Raw genomic sequence first — 27,371 nt, forward strand, 5'->3', positions numbered from 1 at the left:
AGAAAGAAAGAAAGAAAGAAAGAAAGAAAGAAAGAAAGAAAGAAAGAAAGAAAGAAAGAAAGAAAGAAAGAAAGAAAAAGAAAGGAAGGAAGGAGGGAAGGAGGGAAGAAGGAAGGAGGAAAGGAGGGAGGAGGGAGAGAGGAAAGGAGGGATGGATTGCGGTGGTGCTGGCATTCTTATTATTCTCACTGCTATTAAGAATAATTGGCTCTGAGTTGCCCACAATGTGCTAGGAAGTCCATGGATTCTGGCCAAGATGTGGTCTGGGCATTAAAGCATTGACATACTAAGGCATTTTAGTGTAGATGATGTATTTTCTTTCGCAGACAAGCAAAGAATGTTCAGACTAGGGCTGGTCCAAGGATACTTTGCAGACTTCCATGGGGGGCCATGGGAGGAGGTGGCGAGGGGGGGGCCTGGAGGGAGGATAGAGTCTCCCCAGAGTTCCAGCTGCTTCAGTCTCCCTGGTGGTGAAACTTTTTAGGTCATTCATTGCCAGCACATCTGTGTGGCCTAGGCAGGCTTCTTGGGTATCCTATGGCAGTCTGGGGCCTCTCATGAACCCTGCCCACTCAAGATCACAGGCTTTAGAGCTGGAAGGAGCCTTAAAGATCCTCTGGTCCAACTTCCTCATTTTACAGATACAGATACAGATATCCCAGAGACAAGGTCATACAGCATTCAAACCAAGGCTGTCTAAGTCTGGTGATCTTTCACTAGGACACCTCTTTACCTGTTTCTAGTGCCAAGAAAATGCTTTAGTCCAACTCCCACAGCCCGGAGAAGGCAGGAGACTTGCTTTAGGTAAGTAAAGGGCAAGTAACAGAAGCAGCATTCAATCCTCTGCCTCCCAATCTGGTGCTGCCTCAACTGTACCATAGCTTCAGACCTCTTCACTGGAGTGCATTTGGCTTGGCATCCCCAAAATACAGAATGTATTGTGCAAATGTCTGGTACAAATGTCTTGTATTAAATATGTGTGCATTTAGGAAAAGAAACGTTAAAAGGTGTGCCGCAGACCCCTCCCCAACCCATCCCTATTCCCATGGGCTCCCTTGGAAGCTGGCTAGATTGCTTATTCTGAGGTGTGGTTCTGCTATGGATGCCCCCTCTCAGATCTGGGGGAGAGAGAAGCTCTTATTCTCGGAGGCTTCTCTGCTACCAAAATAAAGCTAGGAGACAGGCAAGTGGAGTCCCCTATGCACAGATACATTGAGTCTAGAAGTTTCAACTCTAGGGGAGTGGAGCAGGCAGGCAATAGAGGCATCACGGTCCCATGCTCTCTAAACATGAATTTGGAAGCCTGCTCTGCTGGAATTCTTAAGATCCTCTGGGGCAGCTAGGTGGTACTACAGTGGATAGCGCACCGGTCCTGGAGTCAGGAGGACCTGAGTTCAAATCCAGTCTCAGACCAGACACTTGACACTTACTAGCTGTGTGACCCTGGGCAAGTCACTTAACCCCAATAGCCTAGCCAAAAAAAAAAAAATCCTCTGAATAATGATTTCATCATTGGTGACAGCCCAGGACCCTGAGCTCTAGAGCCCTGGGAATAGCAGAGCTTCCAGCCCAGGGCCCTCAGACACCATCCTGGGAAGCAGCCCCCCTCCACCCCCTCCCCTGGGAGATGCAGTCTGGCCCCTGCTCCTGCAGGTGCTACAATCACAGTTACTGAAGACCCAGAAAACAAAGTTTTTGTCCCCAAAGTCCTTGGCACTGTCAAAGGGTTCAACATCAGAAAACTGATATGAGTTTGTCAGTGGAAATGACATTTGAAAGGAAGAATTAACATTTGCTTTGCTGATGCACCCTAAAGACCATGAGACCTTTCCAAATGACATGCAGCTAAAACCTTCCATATGGGCTATTTCCCCCATTAAAATGTGAACTCTGTGAGGGTGAGGATTGGCTCACTTTTCTATTTGTAGCTAAAGCATTTTGCTTATTAAATTTATATAATCAATATATAAGCATGTGTTTTACTTATTATATATGACTGTATATAATAATACAACACGTTAATACTACTATGAATTAATATAATTAAATTTAAATTAAATATAATTTAAAACTTTTAGATAATAATTAGCCTAATAAATTAGCTTGATAATCTTAATAATAAGCTCTTAATAAATGCTTCACTCATTCATTCATTCACTCACTCACTCACTCATCTCCCATATAGTCTTCCCATAGAAGTAAGGCATGACATCTTCAGTGTTACAGCCAATGCCCTCTGCCAGAAATCTTTGGGGACTAGAGATTGCAAGTAAGTTCAGCCACTACAATTTAGCACTAGACAGCTCTGGGCTGGATCAGAAACTCAACTTTCTTTTTTCTGTTTATGACACCACTAAACCTTAGAGTCATTTACTCTCTTCCCTTGCCTGTTATATCCAATTTTTACCACCAGATGGCACTGCTAGCCACCAACCTGATTCTTCCTATTCAATAGGAAGGATCAGAAGTTAGATAAGTCCCCTGATGCCTCTGGCTCTCCATATGCATTTTCCATTTGCAGCCCTTAACCCTCAACTTGTTATTTTTTACTGAGCCCTCATCATGTGACAATGGCATAATGGAGCCTAATTCCCAAAGGACCAAAGCAGATATGCTTGAACACTGTATAGTGTTTTACTCTTTGCAAAGAAAGAGACAAGCAATAAAGCTATACATAAAAACCAAATGAAACCACCTCCTCTGTGACTGTGTGCCTGCTGCACTGGGCAGCACCAGGCATCACCTGAGCCACTCTGTTCAAACATGTTTCCTTTTATAGCATTATGTTCATTGTACATAGTTTCCCCCTTTTTCTCTAACTTCACGCTGCATCAATTCATGTAAGTCTTCTCTGAATTCCTCATATTTATCTCTTCTATAAAATTTCTTCTTTGACACAATAGAGTCCTAATACCCAAACCAAGGAAAGATGAAGCAATAACAGACCAATATCACTAATGACTATTGATGGGGAAACATTAGATATTAAACCTTAGCAAAAAATCTACAGCAAAAGGACAAAAATAAAATTGTTCACAATGGCCAATTTGGATTTATACCCAGGATGCAAGGATGGCTAAACATTTGGAAAACATTAAAAACAAAAATATCCACCACCACATTATTGTATCAATAGATTCAGAAAAGTCTTTGACAAAGTATACACTCACATACCCTAAAAATTCTACAAAGTATAAGCATAGAGGAATCTTTTTTTATATGATAAAAGGTATGTTTTCCTTCTCAACCTTTGAGAATAGTGTCGATAGCATAAGTATTAATTGCTCTTTAACATTTGATAAAATTCACTAATATATATCCTCCTGGATGAAGGTTTGTTCCCCCCAACACACACCTTGGCATATTCAGTTTTATTTTTCTAGCTTGGGGAGTTTATTACATCTGTTTCATATTCTGTTAATTTGAGTATTTTATATTTTGGTAGGTGATCATCTCTTTTTTTCCACAGTCTTGGTTTTTGCTAGCATAGTTCTGATCATTTAAAAAAAATTTCTTCATCTGTGATTTCACCACAGACCAGCACTTTAGTAATTTAGTAATGACAATTTGGCAGTAGTATAGCAAATGGATTGGAGAGGGAAACGGTGACTGCAGAGTTTAATTAGGAGTGTGCTGCAGTCAGCTCTGCAATGAGGGCCTGCACCAAGGGGACTGTGATATGAATAGAGAGAAAAGATGATATGAGATGTGAGCAATGGTAAGAAGGTTAAATTGACAAGATCTGACAAGGGCTCTTCAATCACACCCCAGGATATAGGGTATGAGGGAGAGGAAGAGTTCGGACTGAGAGCTTGGATAACTAGAAGGATGGTAGTGCCCTCTATAGAAAGAAGGAAATTAGGAGAAGGAGTGGCCCTGTGGGAAAGAGGATGCACTGGGCTTTAAGCCTGTTGAGTTTGAGCTGCCTGTAAGACCTCCAAGAAAAGATGTGTGATCCCACCTCAGGAAAGAGATGAGGGTTGACTCTGTCTATCTGGATGTCACTTCCACAGAGATGATAGCTGAATCCTGAGGTGACTGAGATAGTGTACTGAGATAAGAGAGAAGAGCCCCTGGAGCCAGAACCCAGGAACTCTATGGAATGTACAGTTGGGTTTGTTTAGCTCCTCCTGAGATTGAACAAAGGAGTATAATAGCCACACATGCTGGTTGATGAAGCCTCTTGATTCACTACAGCATAGGCCATAGACTCAGGACCTGGTGTTTGCTAGGGGCCTTTGCTTCTAACATGGACTCACCATGGCTAGAACAAAGCTTGTGGAACAAGGACAAGGGGTTTAATGGTAGACCCAGGCAAGGAGAAGCCCTTGATGGCCCTTTGGGCCTACCATCTTTTTCATCTACCTTTGGGCCTATCATCTTTTGCCTTTAAATTGTTCAGTTCAGGTTTCTGGTGGCTGAAAGGTATATCATAGGGGTGAGGAACCAGCAGCCTCAAGGCCACATGTGGTCTTCTAGGTTCTCAAGTGTGGTATGGCTTTTTGACTAAATGCAAACTTCACAGAATTCAAAGGATTTGTTCTGTGAAGTCTGGAGTCAAAGGGCCGCACTTGAGCTCTTAGAAGGCAAGGATTTGTTCTGTGAAGTTTGGATTCAGTCAGAGGGCCGCACTCAAGGACCTAGAGGGGATTTGTTCCGTGAAGTCTGGATTCAGTCAAAGGGCCCCACTTGAGGACCTAGAGGGCCACATGTGGTCTCGAGGCCGCAGGTTCCCCACCCCTGATATATCACATCCCCCTACCTTTTCTTTTACTTCATAAGCAGAGCCAACTTGAAACATGCATCTATTTGTTATACAATCAGCTGACAAGTCTTGCTAATTCTACTTCCACAAAGTTACTCACATCTACATTTTTATCAACTCAGTGTTGCCATCTAACTTCAGGCCTCCATCACCTCTTTCCTGGATTATAATGGTCTCCTAATTGCTTTCCCCCTCTCCAGTCCATATTTCACACAGAGGTAAAAAATCACCTTACTAAGATACAGATGTGATCATGATACTCTCCTGCTCAGAAACCACCAATAGCTCCCTACTGACTTCGGGCTAAAGTATGAACTCCTTGGCCTGGTGGCACAGTGGATAGAATACCAGGCCTGGAGTCAGGAAGACCTAAGTTCAAATCCAGGTCTCAGATACTTTCTAACTGTGTGACCCTGGGCAAGTCACTTTATCCTGTTTGCCTCAGTTTCCTCATCTGTAAAATGAGCTAGAAAAGAAAAATGGCAAACCACTCCAGTATGTCTGCCAAGAAAACACCAAATGAGGTCAGAAAGAGTCAGACGTGACTGAAAAGTGACTGAGCAACAATTTGATTCCACTCTACCTTTCCAGCCCTGTTCCACATCCCTCCCCTTTTTGTATGTTATGTTCATGTCCAAATGGTCCCCTCTGAGCTGCTCCCTGATGTGGTCATCATCCCTTACCTCCTTGTAGACCTCAAGCCTGGGAAGAGCTACCTCTTTGTCTCCACCTTTTGAAATCTGTTTCTTCCCTTCGGGGCCAGCTCTTGGAGGTCCCACGACCTCCATGAAACCTTTCCTGAGCCAGCTCCCCCTTTCTCTCTCCTCGCCAGCTGAAGGGCATCTTCCCATGCACTTTGTCTGGGACTCTCTCTCTCTCTCCTTTGCCCTGTGGACCCTCAGTGGGCAGGCTTCCTGAGCTAGATTGTTTGTGGGCCTCAGCCTTGAGCTCAGCTGGCCCTCAGACAACACTGGCTTCTTCCAGGCTGCCATTCAAAGTCTTTCCAATTTGGCAGGACCCATCTCAGTTTTCATTCTATTGGCACAGGCTTCGAGAGCCCAGGGTCACCTCCACATCAGAGGCTGAATTAGATGGAGGATGTTTGAGCTTGAAAGAACCTTAGTAATCACCTAGATTGAACCCTTTGTTTTATAGAGGGAGAAACTGAGGCACAGAGGTGATTCCAGACCACTGACCACTGAACTGAATTGTACAAAATAATGGGCTTACTCCCAGGTCTCCCTAGCTGGCACCGGCCTTCGGAGCTCCTGTTTCCCCACCTGGACTTCTTCCACTTGCATGATAGCTAGACCTATGTATCCAGTGTCAAAGGGGAGCTTAAATTCCCAACTCCATGGTAAGCTCCTTGAGGGCAGGGACTATGTGGAATGATTATAAGATAATAATAGATTTAGATCTGGGAGGGCCCTCAGAAGCCATCAGGGCCAACTCCCTCATTTTACCAAGGAAGAAAACTGAGGCCCTGAGGGGGTAAGTGACTTTCCTATGGTCATATATAAGAACATAGAATTAGAAGAAACCATAGAGGACACTAGTCCAACCCTTCATTTTACAGAGGGAGAAACTGAGGCCCTAGGAGGTGATTTGTTTATGCCAGAATTCAAACCCAGGTCCTCTGACTCCAAACTCAGTGTTTTTCCATGTGATTGCACTGCCTCTTCACTATACTAAGTTATTCCTCAGCCATTGTACTGCAATATGGGGACAGGAGAGGAAGGAAAGGGAATAAGCATTTATTAAGGACCTCCTGTGTGCTAGGCACTATGCCAAGTGCTTTATGGAATATTATCTCATTTGGTCATCACAACACGCCTGCCAGGTGGGCACACTACTCTCTCTACTGTACTATGCTGCCTCTCAGGGTGACCTTGGACAAGGACAAGCAGTCAGTCAACAAACACTTGCTGAGTGCCCAGGGTGTGCCAAGCACTGGACAGACAAAGACAAAAATGAACCAGTTAGGGGCAGCTAGGTGGTGCAGTGGATAGAGCACCTGCCCTGAAGTCAGGAGGACCTGCGTTCAAATCCGGCGTCAGACCAGACACTTGACACTTACTAGCTATGTGACCCTGGGCAAGTCACTTAACCCCAATTGCCTAAAAAAAAAAAAATGAACCAGTCCCTGCCCTCAGGAAGTTTGCACTCTAGCAGAGGTCACAATGTGTATCTATGTAAGTATATGCATATATACACACATACATATAGAACAAGTGTATTAATACAAAATTATTTCGAGGAGGTATTAGCATGGGGGGGATCAGGGAAGACTTCATGTAGGAGGTAGCATCTGAACTGAGTTTTGAAAGAAACTAAGGATTCTCAGAACAGGAGGTGAGGATGAGGTACATTCCAGACACGGTGTCAGGGTGAGGGGAGAAGGAGAATAGGTAAAAGCAACAGTATGAAATAAGACTCTGTTGTTGTTGTTCAGTCGTTTCAGTTGTGTCTGACTCTCCATGACCCCATTTTGAAGTTTTCTTGGCAGAGATATTGGAGTGGTTTGTTGTTTCTTTCTCTAGCTCATTTGACATATGAGGAAACTGAGGCAGACTCGGTGAAATGACTTGCCCAGGGTCACACAGCTAGGAAGTGTCTGAGGCCGAATTTGAACTCAGGGAGAGGAGTCTTCCTGTCTCTAGGCCTGGTACTCTATACAACACCCTTGAAACAAGGCTAGGTTGGTTATTTTATTACCGATACAGGCTGAATTATGACACAGTTGTTTAATCAACTGGATAGGCTAGTGGTCTGAGCACAGGATTTAGAGTCAGTAGACCCGAGTTCTAATTTTGGCAATACCATTTATTGTATGACCTCAGACAAGTGCCTTTGCTTCCCTGGGCCTCAGTTGCCCCCTTTATAAAATGAGGCGATTGGACCAGACACAGGCCACATGTGACCTCGAGGCCACAGGGTCCCCGCCCTTGGACTAGAGCAGGGGTTCTTAACCATATTTGTGTTATGCACCCCATTTGGCAGATTGGTGAAGCCTGTGAACTCCTCAGAGTAATATTTTGGGGGGTGAGGCATTTGGGGTTAAGTGACTTGCCCAGGGTCACACAGCTAGTAAGTGTCAATTGTCTGAGGTCAAATTTGAACTCAGGTCCTCCTGACTCCAGGGCCAGTGCTCTATCCTCTGCGCCACCTAGCGGCCCCCAGAGTAATATTTTTAAATGCATGAAATAATGGCAGAAGATTACAAAGGAAACCTGAGGTCCATAGACAGGTTTTGTGGGGTCGGTTGAACTTAGATGAGGAAAAGCACATCTTTGTTTTTACTTATCTGTGGTCCCTTCGAATAGTGGGGCTCAGAAGTCTTCCAGCTTTTAGATCTATGCCTCCAGCTCCACTCCTTAGCCTACCACTTAGTGTGTAACCTTGTGACCTAAGATGAGTCACTTCTAGGGGGCAGCATAGGACAGTGGAAAGACACTGGCTGTAGGGCCAAAGGAAGCTTGGCTCTGCTTACTGGTTGTGTTATGGGAGCAAGTGCCTTTATCTATCAGTGCCTCGGTTTCCTCATTAGTGAGATAAGAGGATTTGGCACTGAGTTATCTTTCAGCCCTAAATCTATTCGATCACTCATCTCTGGACCTCAGTTTCTTCCTTTATAAAATAATATCATCTTTAAGGTCCTTCAACATATTGCTCTATTGACCTCCCAGAGTTGTTGTAAGGGGTAAATGAGATAGTGGGTTTGGAAACATCCAGCTTTATGTACATGAGAATGCTGGTCTTCAAGTCAGGAAGACCCAAGTTCAAATCCTGCCACTTATTCACTGTGTGACCTTGTCTGTCTCGATCTCTCAGGGTCTCAGTTTTCCTCTCAAGAAAATGGACAAGATGATTTCTAAGGTCCCTTCTGACTCTGCTCTAGCTGCACGAATCTTAAGAGAGCAAGCCAGCAACCTGGCCCCCAAACCCATGAAAGGTAACTGAAGCCTTGGGAGGCCTCAGATATTCAGCCTGCCCCGTATGACCAGCCCCAGTCACCCAGCAGTTGCTCCACCCTCTGTTTTGCTTTGGCAACGGGGAGAAAAAAGTTCCACTGCTCCCACTCCTGATGCAAAAAGCCCCTCTGGCTTCTCCCCTCCCTCCCTCCTCCCAGAAAAATGAAGCAGGGCCCAAGCAGGGGCCCCTCCCAAGGCCCATTCCCAGTGACTTTGTAGGAATAATGTTCCCAGCCACACAGGGTCTGGGGCCCCTGAGGTCCTGGCAGGTTAGGACAGTTGAGTGTGTTGCAAAGACATCTTCCAGGGCTGGGAGGGTTGCAAAATGCAGCTCCAGGTGGTTTGGGGAGAAACGGGAATAAACTCTGGGATGGGAACATGGTTGTTTATGGAAATTTTGTTTTGAGGCCTGCCCTCTTTGCAAAGGTGGGGGGCTACGGGTGTGGTACAGTGCATATATCTTCAGACCTGATGGATGTGTTTGTTAGTCAGTTGAAGGAACTCGCTCTTTTTTCGTTACAAGGAATGGCTTGCTGGGTATATTTATTAGTAGTAATAATTCAGCAACATGCACAAAAAAAGGCCTTTCCTTCCTTGGACAAAGAGCCACCTGAACATTCTTGGGCACATCACTGGATTTCTTTGGGCCTTACTTTGCGTATCTGCCACATGTGGGAATCATCCTGGATCCTGAAAGCTGCCAATCTCTGCCCCTGCACTGGTGAACATTCTCACTTATCGGACACTGAAAAGAGGGTACAGAAATGGGGATGTTGGGAGTGCGATCAGTGACTCAATCAACAATACTTTGTTTTAGCAAAAATCCCATGCCCACTTGACTAGGAAGTTGACTGGGATTCTCAGATATCCTCCGAAGACCCTTCCAAGTCTCTGCAATCCAAGCGATTTTTGGGGCAGCACCATGCAGCAGTCCTAGAATTCCTGGGATCTGGGTTCTGATTCTGCCTCTTACAAGTGTGACCTTTGGCCAGACATTTAACTACCATGGGACTCTCCTTCTTTATCAATAAACTGAGGCAGTTGGACTAGTTAGTTGGACTAGTTAGTTCCTCTGATGTCCCTTCTAGCTTTTTTTTTTTTTTTGAGCTAGGATCCTATCTTTTTTTTCCAGGCTATAATGACCTACCTCCCAAGAGCCTTGGGCACTAGAGAAAGAACTGCAGATTTTGAGCTCAACCATCATGCTTGTGTTCAAGTCTTGATTTTGACACTAGCAGTGTGATCACTGGCTGGTGTGGTTGTCAAACAGGAATACCAATGCCAATAACAAACTGGGCCCAAACCCAAAAAATTCCTGTGGCTCATTTACAAGGCCAGCTTTGCAGCTGCAGCCTGGAAACATTAGCAAGGCTGGTAGCAAAGTGGGGCCCATCAGAAATGTGGGGGCATGGTGCCCTGGGCTCTGGTGCAGCCTGGGGGCTGCAGACCTTGTTTCTGGGGAACAGTGACCCAAAATGGCCAAAGGAAGGTCTCCTCTGCTTACTAGGCCTATTCTCTGTTTTTCTCCAGGGCTGGCCCGAACTGTGGCGTGGCCTTTTCTCCTTGCGGAGTTCTTTCTTTTGGCTGGCTCGGGCAACGGCACTGCGGGTTGGCAGCTTAATTGTGCCCCAAAGACGGACACAAGACAAGGGTGGCTGAAGAGCAAAGATATTGCTTTTATTTTATTTCTTATTATTTTTTCTTTCCTTAAACAACAAAAATATTCACTGGGATTTTTGAGCAGGGTTACCAAGGCGTATCTCGGGTACAAGCCCAGAGTGGTGGCTAGAAGGAAGGATTTGAAGCCCAGAAGCCCTGGGTTCGAATTCCTGAGTTGTGCCCCACCCCCTTCCCTTGCCATTTGCTGTGTGACCTTGTATCAATCACTTCCCCTCCACACCCTGCCCCACACACATATACACACACCACAAATATACACAACCTTATTTTTCCCATCTGTAAAGTGGGGCCATAAGCCCTGTCCACTTCCCAACTCTGATATAAGATCAGAGACAATCTGGACAAGCCCTTGGTGAACCCTGAGCCCTTAGTGAACTTTAATCATAAGAATGAAATTTAGAAACTCAAAGTCTGGAAAATGTACCAATTGCTAATGCCTCCTTGAGTATTCCTCAAGAAGTTATACACCCTTAACAACAACACGAGAAAACTGGGTAACACGAGAGAACACCATCACTACCCCCCCCAACCCCTCCATCCCCCTCCTTGGCACAGGCTTGGAATGACTGTGACTTCCGGCTGGTAATTAACTTCTTTGGTAATTGACACCAAGCAATGGAGCAGGAGGTTGGGAGGGGAGGGGGGGAGAGGTGGTGGATTCTAGCAGCTTTAGCTTTCTTCTTATTACCCCATCAATTTGTGCTGAATACTGTCATACAATGAAAACTTTCCCTGCCCCCTGTAGACATCATAGGTGCTGGGATATAGGCAGTGGCTCAGTAGCCTGGCCACTTGCCCCAGATCCCCCTCTCATTCATTCGGAGACGAGGATCTGGTGAATATCAATTGGCTGGAACTCCCCCATGGGTGGAGGTGGGGGAAAGTACAGCTTTGGGGGCTCCCCTGGGCTCACAGAGCTGGAGTCGCTGTGGGCTGTGCTGCCCACGCTGACCTGGGTCTCCGAGATTTTCTTCTTCAGCAGCTTCCTCTCCTTGGCCCGGCGATTCTGAAACCAGATTTTCACCTGCAACAGACAACGGTTCCGAATTTAGAGTGTATAGGATGACAGGGCTAACAGTAGAAGGGATCTCGAACACCATGTCATCCACCCGCACCCAGTCCCTCCCATCTTACAGAAGATGAAACTAGAACCCAGTGAGGTGACGGATCTTGTCTGAAAGTCACTCAGGTGTTACCGGGAGGACTGAAACCCCAGTCCTACCTTTGCAAAGACAGTTGAAACATCCCTTGGAGTCATGCGTTGGCCCTCATTTTGGAGACTACTTGCGCTAGGCCATATTGTCTGTTTGGTCCAAGCCCTTTGCCCAGGTGGACCCTGGGTATGTTTGCAAACATGGTACAGTGTGATAAACCAACTGGAGGGTGGGAAAGTAGGTCTCATCCCTGCCCCTAACACACACCCCTGCCAATTATGGGACTTGACTTCAAAATAACCATAGCACCCTTCACCCATTATAATTCAACATTCCCCAGCTGTACCCCACCCCCCTCAGCCCCCAACTTTCTCCATTCTTAAGGAATTGGCCCTCCAGAGGAATGAACACCTAGAGTAGCAGCTATGCAGGTGGACTGGAAAAACTCCCCTACCACCAGTTTAAAAAAAAAAGTTTATTAATAAAGATGAGTGATCAAAAAACGTGTGAAGACCACTGGCCTAGTGGAGAGCAAGCTACAGGCTTGGAATCAGGGACAGGTGGGTTCTTACCTCTGCTACTTAATAGCTGTTTCACCCTAGGTAAGTCATTCAATCTCTCTGAGCCTCAGTTTCCTCAGATGTTGTCACTCTAATGGTCTTTTTATAAGATAACACCATAGTGACCAAACAAGGGGCTTCAATGGCAGGAGGTTGGGCAGGATTTAAAGCTGGGTATCTGAAAGAATGCCCAGCTAGCCAAAGGCAGGGGAGCAGAGAAATAGGTGAGAGCTCATGGGATTGTGGGCACTGGAGATCTCAGTCTGATCAGAGGGCTTTCAGGACAACTGCTTAAAGGCAGGGGACTGGAGTGAATGACCTTGAAAAGTTCCTCCCCAGTTCTAGAATCCTAGCATTTGCAGGTGGATTTACAAAGTTAACTTACACAACATTGTTTTGTATCCCAAGTGCCTGGCACATAGTAGGATCATAGATTTAAGAGCTAGAAAGGACCTTAGAGGTCACCACGTCCAACCTCCTTATTTTACAGTGGAGGAAACTGAGGCCAAAGAGATTAAGTTATGGTCACATAAATAGTAAGTGTCTCTAGCAAGATTTGAACCTAGGTCTTCCAGATTGTGTATCTAATGTTCTCTCTACTGTGTGACATTAAGTACCTCTCTAAGAATAGGGGCTTAATAATTGCATATTGAGTGAATGAACAATTAACTTCACAACTCAGCTGTGGTAGAAGCACCCATCAGTGGCATGATTTCCAAAAACCATGGGATCTAGAATTAGAAGTGCCCTAGGAACATGAAGTGTCAAAGCTTGGAGGACCTTTAGAACAGAAAATGTCACAGCTGAAAGGAACCTTAAAACAGAAAATGTCACAGCTAGAAGGAACTTTAGAACAAGGAATGTCAGAGCTGGGAGGGGCATTAGAATATGGAATGTGAGGTGTTTTAGAGACTAGAGCAGGAGATGTCAGAGTTGGATAGGACCCCAGAGATCCTCTAGTTCAACCCCTTATAAATTTGGTCATCTTTATTTCAGAGATCAGTATGGTCATTGCCTCTATACTGTGGTTTAATGACCAAAGCCCAGATTATTCCCTGGTGGCCAGCCTCTCTGCACACATCCAGGCTGGTCCTCAAAATGTCAGCCCGATAATACGTGCCCAGGCCAATCTGCAAAGGCTGCTGGGACACAGTTTTGAGACTTGGAGTCAGCTTCAAGCCATGATGAAGACTTTAGTGGAAACTCTAAAGGGGCCAACTTTTCTACCCTGAAGGACAGACACTGAATAACACTAAATTTAAACTGTCCAGGTTGGCGGGCTACAACAACCCGAGTGAGAGGATTTCAAGCTGGAAAAGATATTACCTAGTCCAAACCCTTTATTTTACAGAGCAGAGAACTGAGGTTCAGAGAGAGGAAGTTACTTGCTCAAGGTCACACAGCCTCTAAGCAGCAGAGCCAGGATTCAAACCCAATCTCTCTGTCACCACATCCTGCCATCACATCCTTTGCTAAAGCTCCTGTTGACCTGAGCTATATTAACTGTGATGATTAAAAAGTTTCGAGAGACATAATTTCTGGGTAATTTAATCATTTTATGAATAAGGCCGGCACATTACTAATAAAAGGATGGCCATTTGGCCATCTCTCAGACCAAAGACTTCTCATGGAGGTGGGTTCACAGTTTAATGCCCTTGGAAGAAGAGTAGGTGTTGCTGAGGGGTGCCAATCAACTCTGATTGGTTAACACAATGGGAGGTGGGCTATATTCATATGAGGGTCTTGGGGTACCAATAATTAATTGCTAAATACAAGAGAGAAATATGCTTATTTCTCACACTACCTTGGGATTCCAGCTCAACATTGGTTGGAACCCAAGCAACTAGTCAAAAGACCGGTCATTGTAGCAGAATTCTGGTATCATACCATCTTTACTGTTCGAATTCCGCTTTGAAAGTTGGCTTGACGACAAGTCAGCTGATAAGACTGCACTTTGGGGAGGAATGGGCTGAGTCTAGGCCAGTAGCACCCCCTCCTTCAGCCTGGAGAAACAAATGCACAGAAACAACGTGTCGTTCTGGGATACCTGTCTCTCGGAAAGTCCTAACTGGCCTGCTAGCTCCGTCTTCTTCCGGATACTGATGTATCTGTTGCAATGGAATTCCTTCTCCAGCTCCAATCTCTGATGCTCAGAATAAACCACCCGGTACTTCTCTTTGGTTCTGGTCTTTCCTGTTTAAGAGAAAGGCAAATCATGTAGTGCTGTGCCACTTCCTTGGGGAGTGTCCAATCCAACTAGTGCTTCATCATTTCTGGGGGGCTAGGCAATGGGGTTAAGTGACTTGCCCAGGGTCACACAGCTAGTAAGTGTCAAGTGTCTGAGGTTGCATCTGAACTCAGATCCTCCTGACTCCAGGGCATGCTCTCTCCACTGCGCCACCTAGCTGCCCCTACTCCAAGTGGTGCTTTTGAACCTCAGAGCACAATCCCACACTCTCCCACCTCAGGGTCTTTGCTCAGATTTCCTAGGCTGGGAATGCCCTTCTTTCTCCTCTTCACCTGTCGAACTTCTGCCAATTCAATTCAACAGATTTATTAAGTGCCTACTATGTGCAAGTACCTTGTTTGGTGCTGAGGAGAGAGCTCAAACAAGCTAGTCCCTGCCTGCAAAGAACTTCCATTCAGTCAGAACCTTTAAAGCCCAACTTAATTACCATTTCCTCCAGGAAGCCCTCCCAGATCCTTCCCTTTTCCCTGAGGTAAGGACCTTTTCATTCAGAAATCACTTAACATTTTCATTTACATTTTTCTAATGCCCTAGGCGGGGACCCAAGAACCGAAGAAGATGCATTTCAGAGTCCCCATTGCATAGCAGACATAACAGGGTTTTGGATTTCAAATTTGCTCTGGCCCCTTCCTAGCTTTGTGACCTTGGGCAAGTCACTGAATTTCTTTGAACCTCAGTTTCCTCTTCTGCAAAATAGGCAATGTAATAGAAGGGAAAGACTTGTATTTGGAGTCAGAAGAGACCTTGTTTTGTTTGAATCTTGCCTTTGCCACTGAATCTTGCTCTCTCACTAGCTGTGTGAACCTGGGCAAGTCACTCGACCTCTGAATGTCCTTATCTGCATAATGGATTTACCTCTAAGAGTTGTAAACCAGAAAAGACTGCTTTTTGGTCCCCCTCTCTGGACTTCAGTGGCTAGAAAACATTAGCCCTCTTGATATGGCCATTGAAGTCCGAAAATAGCCCTTCTTTGATACTGCAGGAGGCAGGTGTTACAATCACCCCCATTTTCCAGCTGAGGAATTGGAAACTCTGAGATATTAACTGACTTGCCCTGAGTCACTTGGCTAGTGAGTATGTGAGGCAGGATTTGAACCTGCGTCTTCCTGACTCCAAGTCCAGCTCAGGTACCAAACTTTCACCTTGCACTACCTACTTCACAGAGTTAGGGTTAGGAACTGTGGGGGGAAAGCATTTGGTTTGTTGTTGTTTGTGTTTGTATCTCATCTCCCAGCTCCTAAAGCTGAGCATGCTCAGTGAGGGCCTGGGCTGGAAATCTTCTCTCAACTTCCTACCCCCCCCCACCCCAGCTCAGAGCACAGGCTCCAGAAACAGTAGGTGCTTAATTCGTGTTTGTTTAACAAAGGAATGACTTGATCAATCGATCAATCCTTCTGGTCCAAGAATCAAGCCATTTTCTCCCTGCCGATCTCTTTTTAAAATATGGGACAGGAGAAAAATAAAAATAAATGAATGAATGAATGAATGAATGAATAAATGAAACTAAATAAATAAATAAATGAAAAGAAAAAATAAAATAAAATATGGGGCAAGAGAAAAATAAAAATAAATAAATGAATGAATGAATAAATAAATGAAAAGAAAAAATAAAATAAAATATGGGATGAGAGAAAAATAAAAATAAATAAATGAATGAATTAATAAATAAATAAATGAAACTAAATAAATAAATAAATAAATGAAAAGAAAAAATAAAATAAAATATGGGACAAGAGAAAAATAAAAATAAATGAATGAATGAATGAATAAATGAAACTAAATAAATAAATAAATGAAAAGAAAAAATAAAATAAAATATGGGACAGGATCCTGAAATGTGACTCTTTCTTTCTCCCAGGTTCACATTTTGATGCCATAGGTACAGCGTACAAGGACATGGGTTTGGGTCCAGAAAGGAGCTGAATGACCACCTAACCTTTCATTTTGCAGAATCTGGGGGCCACAGGGGATCTGTGGATTGTCCAAGGTCACACAGCTAATAAGTAACAGAACAAATAGTGGACCTCGGGTCTTCCACTGAATCTAAGGTTCTTTCTGCTACAACCACCCTCCCACTAGGGAGCTGCCCCTTGCTCTGCCTGCTGGGGCCAAGTAAGCCAAGATGCATTCTTTCTGTACAGCACAACCCTTCAGACATTTTAATGAGGATTTGGCCACAACAACTCAGGGAGAGGCCTGAATACAAACCACCAAGAGGAAGAATTGATTTCGGCTGCATGCCTGGGGGGTGGGGAGGGGAGGAAGGAGTGGTAATCTGGGTTCTTTAAGGGCTGTTAAGGGGTCTCCTGCATCCGACAGACAGGGAAACTGAGGCCCAGGGAGGCTAGGTCACTTCCAGACTGAGTAGTGGAGAGAGCATTGGACTTAAGAGTCAGAAGGACTGTTTGAATCTCGCCTTTGTTGTTACTTCACAGTTACTAGTTGGGTAGCTGTGTGCCTTGGGTGACTGTCTCCACACACCCCCCACTCCCTCACCACCACCACCACCACCCCCCCCCCCCCCCCCCCCACCCCCCCGCTCTGAACTTCATCTTCATTGTCTGAAAAAGGAGGTACCTTTTTACATTGATTTTACAATCACTTACAATGATTATTTACAATGATTTACACTCTTCCCTATTGTCTGCTTCCTAGGTGAGGCTCAAATGCAGCCGTGGATATAAAAGTCCTTCCCCAGTATCTAAGGAGAAGTTATAATTCTTTCATTCATGCTCTAGAATAGCCCACATCTCTCTGGTTAGGACATATTTATTCTTAAATATTTTCATTTCAGGGGTTTGTGCCCATCTCTGAATTGACTTGAGCCAATGATTAAACTGACTCTCAGCATTTTAAGGGTTATGACAAGCCTGGGACGTAGGAGTGAAAGCATGATAAGCCCCATTTTACAGATGAGGAAACTGAATATTGTACTGGGAAGGTGACTTGCCCAAGGTCAGGCAACTGGTATAAATGACAGAGAACAGAAGATAAAGACCTGGTTTGGCTTGAGTCAGGAAGATACAGGTTCACTTTCCTCTCTAACTCCCGGCATGCCACTAAGTGGCTCCAGGCAAGCCCCCTAAGAAGGTAAGGTGCAGAACTGCTCTGGTGGAAGAAATTCATTTCCTTCGGGGGACTTCTCTACACCCCTGAGCTCACTGGTTCAGTCCCTATCTCTCTCAGTGAAAGAAAGGTTGGCCGGAGTCCCTAGACTAGATCACCTCACTCTCAGGCAACCCCGGGGGACTGGGGTGTGAATGGGTTTGTATGTATGTGTATGGGGGGCTGGGGAGGGTGGAGAGGGGGGCGGGAGCAGCACCCTCTAGCCAAACATTTCCTTTGCCTCACAATAGGGAACTAATTGTCCTTCCCCTCTGAATGGCTTCCCTGAGGACAGATACTTTTTCCTCTTTCTCTTTAGTCTTCTCCAAAGGCAATTAGGCCATTTCCCTCTCTCTTGACCCCTGGAGTGTGTGTGTTTGGGGGGGGGCGGGAGGAGGGCGGTAAGGGCAGTCCTACTCCTACCCCCTTGCCCCTCCCTTCAGCTTTTTGTTAATGGGATTCTTCAGATCTTTCAGGTTCTTTTTGATGTAACTGGTTTGGGGGACAAACTGTAAGGACAAAGACCCCTTTCAAGTGAGTCCCTGACCTCCATTGAGGTGTTAAGATGGAGGCCTGCCTAACAGCCCAGAAGGCCAAACCCTTTGTCCATTGGGGAGCACAAACAATGGATGGGGAATTTACAAGCCCTAAACAAATGTCCCCGTGCCTTTTATGTCCAGGAACAGGAAAGCAGAGGAAGAAGAGTCCTCAGGGACGTTTCTGGGGTTTGTCATGTTCTTTTGTTGAAGTGACACAATTTCCCCAAGAGCCTCAAGGCCTTTTGCTAAAAACTGGGCAACTCTGAGCTAGAGTCGAAGCAATGAACAGGCCTCGAAAGAACAAGGATGCAACTTTCCACAGATCTCTAGCAAAGGCCGAGGTGTGTGTGGGTGTGTGTGTGTGTGTGATTGTGTGTTTGTGTGTAATAGTTTACAAAGTCAAAATGGATGTTGCAGATAAAAATAAAACTTTAAATCTGATCTCTTTGCTGGAGCTTAACCTCTTGGCTTCTGAACCGGATGTGATCATGCTACCTGTAATATCTGCCTCACCACAGGGTTGTGAGCCTCAAAGGAGGTGAGGCATACAAAGTAAGATTTTAAAACACTCTATACAGGGCATCACTATATTATTATTATCATATTCCTATTAGTTTAATGTCAGATTTGCACAAGGTCATTTAGCTAGTAAGTGGATGGAGGCTGAATTTGAACCCAAATCCCCTGACTCAGCTCATTCCGCTGCTGCTGGAGAATTGAAACTCCTGCTTAGAAAAAATGGGTGCTAAACATGTTCCCAATCCAATGTTGGATCACAAGTCATTTAAGGCATGATTATAACCCTCATGCTTCCTTCTGCGGCTTGGCCGATTCACAACATTTAGAGCTGGAAAGGATGATACTTAGAACTTGATAATCATTATCTTCAAGGACCCGAGGCTCCCTCGCTGTGGATATTCCCTCCCTCCCCTCCCCCTTTCCCACCTGCACAGGATCACAGAAGTGAGAGCTAGAAAGGACCATTTCAGAGAAGAGGAAAGTGAGGCCCAGAGATTTTGCCCAAGGTCATTCATTCTAGTATTGAGGAGCAATGCTAGGATCCCAGCTAAATATTTCATAGTTGATCAACCAATAGGCATTTATAAAGTCCCTATTATGTGAAAAGCACGGTCTTAGGCCCTAGGGGAAGATGATGCAAGAAATGACACCATCCCTCGGAGAAATGACTATTAGTTTTCCTTTCCGAGTTTCTGTGGCCAAAGGCATTTCTCACCTGAGGGGCGGGTGGTCAGTCCTTCAGTGACAGACACACCGATCGCCTCCAGGCCATCCTACAGTGGAAGTCTTTCCAACTTGGTATGCCCTCCCTCTTACCCCTCCCCCCACCCCCTTTCATGGGACCAGAGGAACCTTGGGCTGCAATTCTCCAAAGAGGGCTGGGAGGGCAGTAACTGATGTTCACTCATCAGGAAATATAATCTGTCTGTCTGTCTGTCTCTCTCTCTCTCTCTATGATCGCCCCCTCCCATCCCCTCCTTTCTCCCTTTCATTCTCTCCTACCCCCTGCCTCTCAATAAAGAGTAAACATATCCAGGTTTCCAGCCCCAGGGAAGGCTTCAGCTCGGCTCCTCCCTCCCCACCCCAACCTCCAGCAGCTTCTTTGGAAGATAATAAAGACTAGAGCAGGCAGTGAGAACACTCACTCTTTCCGGCGAGGCAATATAAGCCCCCAAGACAGGAGGGACCCGGGACTAGCCAGAGCCAGGCTGCATATCAAAGGCCAGGGAAGTGTTAAAAGGGTCTGTTGACCCAATCTGGCAGATAAGGTCTCAGAACCCGAAACAAAGTGGGAAAAAAACCAGACCACAGGACTAAGTTGACAAAGGGAAAAGAATTGCCGCTCACTGTCTCTGCTCTCCGGTTCTAAAGGTGGTGCGGAGGGCGGTGGGACAATCTCCCCGCCCCATCCCTGGCCCCTCCTCCCCAACACCCATGCCCACAAGCCGCTCTCCAGCTATTCTGACATCTGTTGGCATTCTCCTCTAGCATTTGAGCCACGTTCTTCTCCAAAGAATATGATTCCCAAGAACTAGGCGACCCGCTCCCAGCTGCCTGTTCCAAGTTAATTTGGGAACAACGCCTCAGAGGCCAGGGCAGATGTGTTTAACAGCTGTTCTGGTCCCTCTGATGTAGCCCTTGTATAATGTCACATCTCAAGGTGGGGATTCCCTCCATTCCCTCCACCACTACCCACCTACTCCCATCCTGAACCCCTACTGAGGTGTTTCTGGGAACGCTAAGAGGCCAAGGGGAATTCCCATAGCAAGGAGAGATGGGCTCCAAGATGTCCCTTAGTGTAAGGGAGAGACTCATATGCTGTCAGAGTGGGAAGGGCCCTTAGAGACCGAGTTCATCTCCTTCATTTTGAAGATAAAGAAACTGAAGCCTAAGGAAGGGAAGGGACTTGCCCAAGGCACACAACTAGTAAGTGGCAGAGTCAGGACCTGGACCCAAGTCACAGAATCTAGAGCTGGGGAAAGATGTCAGAGATAACTGATTCCAAACTCTTTATTTTACAGAGGAGGAAATCAAGGCCCAGGAAAGGGAAGTGGTCTGCCTCAAGTCAAAGACCCAAGGATTAGAGATGGTCTACCCCGCACCCATTCCACTGCACCATCTGCTTCCTATGGCACCTGGGAGGGTGGGATCCATAGCATCTCTGTGTTTCTGGATATATAGCAAATGTTTCTGGATGGACTATTATTATTTCATAACCCCCTCAATGGGTGATCTTTTTCATCATTCTGCTAAAAAAATCCAGCCCAATCCAGTGGCTGTTCTCTAGTTCTCAATCTAGTTCTCAAGGCCCCTTGCCTAAACAAGGCTGAACGAGTGGTACTTACTTAGAGACTTGTTCAATACAGGAGCTTAGTACGATGGGTAGTCAGAACTCATCAATTACATTTTCCTTAACTATTGGATAACTTTCTATAAAATGAGAAAGGCTGGATTTGATGATCTCTAAGGTCCTTCCCTTTCAGATCTGACATTCTATGTTGCAAGGGACCATCTAGCCCCGACATTCCATGTTCTAGGTTTTAAGGTCCCTCCTAATTCTGACATTCTGTGCTCTAAGGACTCCTTCAGTGCTGATATTCTATCTTCTAAAGGCCCTCCCAGTTCTGACAGTGTATGTTCTATGGTCCCTTCCGACTGTCCTGTCCCATGGGCCTGAGTGTCCGGCTTCTATGATATGGCCCTATTTCTGTCCGTTTGGAAGCATTGGAGGCACCTAAGTGACTAATGAATTTGATCAAGTGCTGGCAAACCTGAGTTCCAATCCTTCCTCAGACTACTATAGCTGTGTGATCCTGAGTAAAGTCACTTAACCTGTCCCAGCCTCAGTTTTCCCAGCAGTAGAAGCAGCAGCAATACTACTTCCCACGGTTACTGGCAAGTTCAAGTGAGATAATATATGTAAATCAGTTTACAAATTTTAAGGCACTCTATATGCCCTACAATTTTTCATGGGGGCTTAAGGGTAAAAAAAAAAAAAACACTCCCCAGATAGCAGAAATGGGCTCTCTGTATGCCGGGTGTGCCCCATTTGACATCAAGGACCTGAACTTCCTTGCTCCTCAAAATGAGGGTAGGGCAGGGGTGGGGAACCTGCGGCCTTGAGGCCACATATGGCCCTTTAGGTCCTCATGTTTGTCCGTCTGACCGAGTCCAAACTTCTGTGGTAGATTCCGTCAAAGGGCCACACTTGAGGACCTAGAGGGCTACAAGTGACCTCGAGGCCACAGGTTCCCCACCGCTGGGATAGGGTATGCAGGGGGGGGGGGGGGGGCGGAAGAAACATCAGTTGTTGCAATGGATGGCATTGAGCTGGTGCTCATACCTGTTCTGTACAAGGGAGAAGTCTTTAGGGTGGGCAGTTTCCCCCTTTCATATATTCAACTAGTTTGATTTCTGCAAGTCTCAAGGGTGGGAGGGCCATTAGTCATCAGGTGTAGCGGAGAGGAACCAGCTGATTCTGGTTACATTTATTTATATGGGTCAGACTAACCGGTCTCAGACGTGGCTATCACCTCTGAGGTTCTAAGGTTTGGGTCTCTGCCTTTCATCCTCTTTCTTGAATCAAGGTGATAAAGGCTAGGATCATTTCTCCAAAAACTATTGGTTGAGTCCCTTTGTTTCTTCTGCCCTGAAGCCCCCCTGACTATTCTGGGTAGCCTGAGGGGCTTTCATTTAAAAAGCCTTCCAGTCCAGGAAGGCTTCCAGAAGCTTTCCAGCCACTCGTTTTCACCTACAGACTGTGAACCACTGCAGGGAAGGGAGACATTCGACCTGAGTGACTCCTATTTGGCATGCAATTAAATTAAGTTGATCCTGGCCTGGTTATAGGACTCAGAACCTGAAGGGACCTTAGAGAACAAGAGAATCCGGTGGTTCCAGTGGTTTTTGTTCCACAAACTCCTTTCAACAATAAAACATGTGATTTAATTTAATATCCTACTCATAATATTCCGCAATTAAAGAATTTTTAGTTCTTTGGCAGAACCACTGATCCGATCCAATGTCCTCGTTTAAATTTTTAATCTTATTTTTATTGATCTTGTGTTTTTAGTTCTCCTCCTTCCCCAATATATCCCTTCATCCTGTCGTATTCATTGAGCCATCCCCTGTAACCAAGGTTGAAAAAAAAAAAAGGTAACAAAAGCAATTCCGTCACCTCACTAGGGTCCAACGGGGTATGTAATGCGACACACCCAAATTCCCTCACCTCTGCATTTTCTCAACTGTTCTCCAAGACCAAGCTTGTAAGTTTGCACTTCCAGCCTAGGTGAGATAGGGAGATCCAGCCTCAAACCGAAATCAATAAATCAGAGGAACAAAGTGTTGGGTGAGGTCTCAGTGAAGGAAGAGCATAAGGGAATGAGGTCATTTTCAGGATGAGGAAACTGAGGGCTAGAAGTAGGAAAGTGATTTGACTCAAAAATCAGTACACATACATATACATAGATTGGGGATATGCAAACACCATCAAGTGTCCCCAATTCAATATGCCTTTACCTTCCTATACCCTTCCTTCACTGGGACCTCACCCAACACTATGTTCCTTGCTTTATTGATTTCGATTTGAAACTGGGTCTCCCTATCTCACCCAGGTTAGAAGTACTGGGACCACTTATAAGCCTGTTCCTGCTCTGGTTGCTACCTGGGCCAGTCTGCCCCTCCTTAGGCAGCCTCCCATTCCCCCTTAACCTCCCCCCCCAGGGGCTCACTGTATTGGTGATGGACTTAGTGAGACTTAGTATGGACAATTCGTCTGCTATAGCTCTGAACTCCTAAGCTAATCAATCTCAGCTCCCCAGTAGTGCAGGCTGTATTGATTTTGTGGGGAGGGGGAGGGCACAGAAAAATGATTCCAGCATTTTAGGAACTCCTCACGTGTCAACTTTGTCTACCAATGTAGATTGTGACTTATGGGTGATCCTGCCTTCTCAAATGTTATACTATCAGACCCTGGGAAGGACTGTGCCACTCTGGGAGGGCTTTCAGCAAGAGCCTGTGTCTGTCATCCAAACACCATCCTAGTGAAGCATGCAAAAGCTCCAAAAACTAAGGGACATCACAACTTTTTGAGTATTTAAATAGGACAGTAAGTGTGACAGGAAGATTATCACCAGGGAGGAGTGGGATTAAGGGTAGGTCAGTTGTATTGCAAGAACTTCATATGGTAAAAGAAGATAGGCAAGGCCCTTAGCCTACTGAGAGGATCTGCTCTAGAAGATTTACATGGATGAGAATCACACAGAATGTGAAGTTCCAAGGATCACCAGAGGAAATTAGATCTGCAGCTGGCAGGGACCTCAGAAGCCATTAAAGCCAACTCCCTCAGTGGACATCGGGGGAAACTGAGGCCCCGAGAGGGGGAAGTGACTTGCCCAAAGTCACACAGCTAGTGGCAGAGGAAGGATGTGAACTCTCTGCCCTGGCAGAGAAAGGACCCACACTATGACATCACTGATGCATCTAATTATTACCTATTTGTGTGTCCTTTACTCCTCCCCCTTGCTAAATTGTAAGCTTTATGAGGGTAAGGACTATGCTTTAATCAATTCTGCACGATGCCCTCCCTCCCCAAGTCCTTTACCCATAATAGGCACTGAAGAAATAGGAATACCTACACAAATGAATATAGGTGAGCCTACAAGTCAAAAGTTATATACAGATGTTCAAATTTGTAAAAGAGTAGCACTCAAACCCTTGGTGAAGGTATAAACACAAGTATAGCACATGGTATATGTTTTCAGACTTTTTTAATGTATAGATGCGTTGGGCTGATATTTTTCCTCTTCTTCTTGTCTACAAAAATATCATTTGTTACACGAGATGACTCTCTGGAAGGAGGAGATATTGGGGAAAACTAAGATGATTTCAAAAACAAAAGATATGAATAAAACTCATTTTTAAAATAAATATTTGGTTTTTTTTGTTTTTTTTTTAAGGGGGTAGTATGGGAGGAAGCTTGGAGAAAGTAGAAAGAGGATTCCATTTGGGCACATGAATTCAAATCTTGGTTGTGCTGCTTAGGTGTGACCTTAGATAAGTCCCTTTCCTTCTTTGGGCCTCAGTTTCTTTCTCCGTAAAATGAGGGGTGAGATTAGGGAACCTCTGAGGTCACTTTCCAGTTTGGAACCCTGGAACCCAGAGGATTCCCCTCTGATCTCTCTATTGGGCTGAGATGTAAGCCCAGGTGTTCTTATTGACCGAAAGGCTTCAAAGTCTTAAAGAGAGGATGTCAGAGTTAGATGGAACATAGAATGCCATAGCAGGAAATGCCTTTAGAACATAAGAATGTGGAATGTTAGCACTGGAAAGTACTGGAAAGTTGGAAATGGAACATTACACACTAGGAGTGCAGAAGAGAATTGGAAAGAAGTTTAGAATGCAAAACCTATTTTGCTGGAGCTAGGAAGGGCCTTAAAACATAAAACCTAGAACACCAAAGCCTAAAAGGACCTCGGAGACGAGCTAGTATGATCCACAGATTTTACAGAGGGAACTAGGGCCTAGAGACAGGCAAAGACTTCCTTGGGATCACACAGCCAGCAAGCGCGAGGAGCCACAGCTAGAGAACACAACTCTTCCAACTGTGGTTTCAAGTTTTATTTTAAAGGAGGAAATGGAGGCCCAGAGATAGGAAGTGACTTCCCCAAGGTCACCCAGCTGGTAAACAGGAGGAAGTGAGCCTACAGAATTCACCTTTTCTGACTTCTAAAATGGTTCAATGCCTTACAATTATTGTGAACAAGCTTGGCCCCAGACACACACACACACACACACACACACACACACACACGCCCCTTTGGGACAAAGGACAGCTTTCAGGTTAGCTGAGGGGAGAGAGAGAAAGAAAAGTGGTGTAGGACAAAAGGTAGCAAACCCAATGACAAAAACCAAATGATTCCAAAAGGCAATCCTGTTAGAAAATGGGAAAGGGGAGGCTTACGGGATCTTTCCATTCGGCTTAATATGGTCATTAGAAAAGGAAGATTAAGTTCTATAGTAATATCTAGGACTCTCCATGGGGTCCTGTCTGCTTCCCCACTCCCTATTGGCTCCCTTTTCCAGACATCATCTTGGGCAAACCAACTCATTAAATCCATGAATTTGAAAACAGATCTCTCACCCACACAGAGGTACTCCATTTAAGCAATAGCTGTCTGCCACTGTGGTAAATGCTGAACTGGATCCCAGGAAAAACAGATGTAAGAGCATCTTTCTTCCTCCTTCCCCTACCCCATAAATCGTCTTCTTAGGGAATTTTTTTTTTTTTTAAGCAATGGAGTTTAGCTTAATCCTAAAGTCCTCCCATCTCTAATATTCTCTGTTCTAAGGGATTTCCCAATTCTGATATTTTATATTCTAAGGTCCCTCCCAGCTCTAACATTCTCTGTTCTGAGGTATTTCCCAATTCTGATATTTTATATTTTAAGGTCCCTCCCAGCTCTAACATTCTCTGTTCTAGGGGATTTCCCAGTTCTGATATTTTATATTCTAGAGTCCCTCCCAGCTCTAACATTCTCTGTTCTAAAGGATTTCCCAGTTCTGATATTTTATATTCTAGGGTCCCTCCCAGCTCTAAAATTCTCTGTTCTAAGGGATTTCCCAGCTCTGATACTTTATGTACTAAGGTCCCTCCCAGCTTTGATATTCCCATGAATTACGGGCAGTGGTCATTAACATGTCTGTTCTTCTAAATCAAGGGTTCCTAATCTAGGGTTCTGGACCCCAGGGGTCCATGGAGGTATTTGAAGGGTTCTGTGAACTTGAATAGGAAAATAATAATACCTTGATTTTCACTCACCTCTAACTGAAATTTAACATTTCCTTGAATAATGATTTAAAAAACCAACCATTCTGAGAAGAGGTCTACCAGAATTCTGGGGGGGGGGGGGCTGGCAGGGAATCCATAACATAAAAAAGGTAAGAACTCCAGTTTTATAGGGGAAAATCTCAGAGAACTTTACTGAGTGGATTTGGTGACTCACTTTAGCCCCCAGCTAAATAAACATCTGTCCAAGAAACACATCCTATCCACAGTATCCAGTCTGAGGAAAACATAGAAGACACATTAGGGGCGAGAAGTGACTGCCACACTCCATCTAACTAGGGGAAGGAGAGGGGGTGGGTTCCTGTGCTTACCTGAAACCTGAAGTGTTTTGCTCATCCAAGCATAGGCACCTCCTACGTTGGGGGGATTGGAGGTGGGCTCTGTGAATTCCATGTTCTCAGGAGGGAGGACCCCGCTGGGCCCAGGATGGACCAGGTTGCTGTAGTCAGTAGCTCCATATGGGGCTGGGGTTGGGGCCAGGGCCAAGATCTGGGCCAGGGTCTGGACTGGGGAAGGCTCCACCACAGAGCTGGAGGGTCCCTCTCCATAGGCAGCCCAGTCCTCCCTTGGGGGACCATAGGTGGACCCCCAGGGCCCAAGCCACTGGTCATGGCCATCTGGATTGGCCATATGAGAATAGCTCATGCTCTGTGGATAGGCCTGGGCTGGCAGGTGGCCACTGCCCCTGCCTATGCTGCCCCCACTGCTTCCCATGCTGGTACCTATGCCATTGCTGCCCAGGCTGGCAGTCCTCTGGGATCCTGGATGCATCTTGCCCTCCTTCCTCACGAAGCAGCTTCTGTGTGTGGTGGCTTGGGGAATAGAGAGGCTCTTCCTATACCATCCTGGTGCCTCTTTGTGACCCAGCCTTCCTAATACTCAGAAATATAGTAAGCTGCCCCCTAGCTCTGGAGGTTGTCAGCCAACCTTCAAGTGCCCTCCTTTGCCCAACATGACCAAGCAGCCTGTCTCCAGAGGCCTGGG

General features: G+C 45.5%; 1 protein-coding gene across 1 annotated transcript; it reads right to left on the bottom strand.

The window, feature by feature from the left end:
- Positions 1–11,230: 11,230 nt before the first annotated feature.
- LOC114053012 (homeobox protein CDX-4-like) lies at positions 11,231–27,158 on the bottom strand. Its single transcript, XM_027875824.1, has 3 exons — positions 26,699–27,158; positions 14,178–14,323; positions 11,231–11,440 (listed from the first exon to the last, which is right to left on the bottom strand). The coding sequence occupies exons 1-3, from the start codon at positions 27,156–27,158 to the stop codon at positions 11,231–11,233; spliced, it is 816 nt and encodes a 271-aa protein (XP_027731625.1).
- Positions 27,159–27,371: the final 213 nt, after the last annotated feature.

Source organism: Vombatus ursinus, unplaced genomic scaffold, assembly GCF_900497805.2.
Source record: "Vombatus ursinus unplaced genomic scaffold, bare-nosed wombat genome assembly UNPS02003882.1, whole genome shotgun sequence".
NCBI lineage: Eukaryota > Metazoa > Chordata > Mammalia > Diprotodontia > Vombatidae > Vombatus > Vombatus ursinus.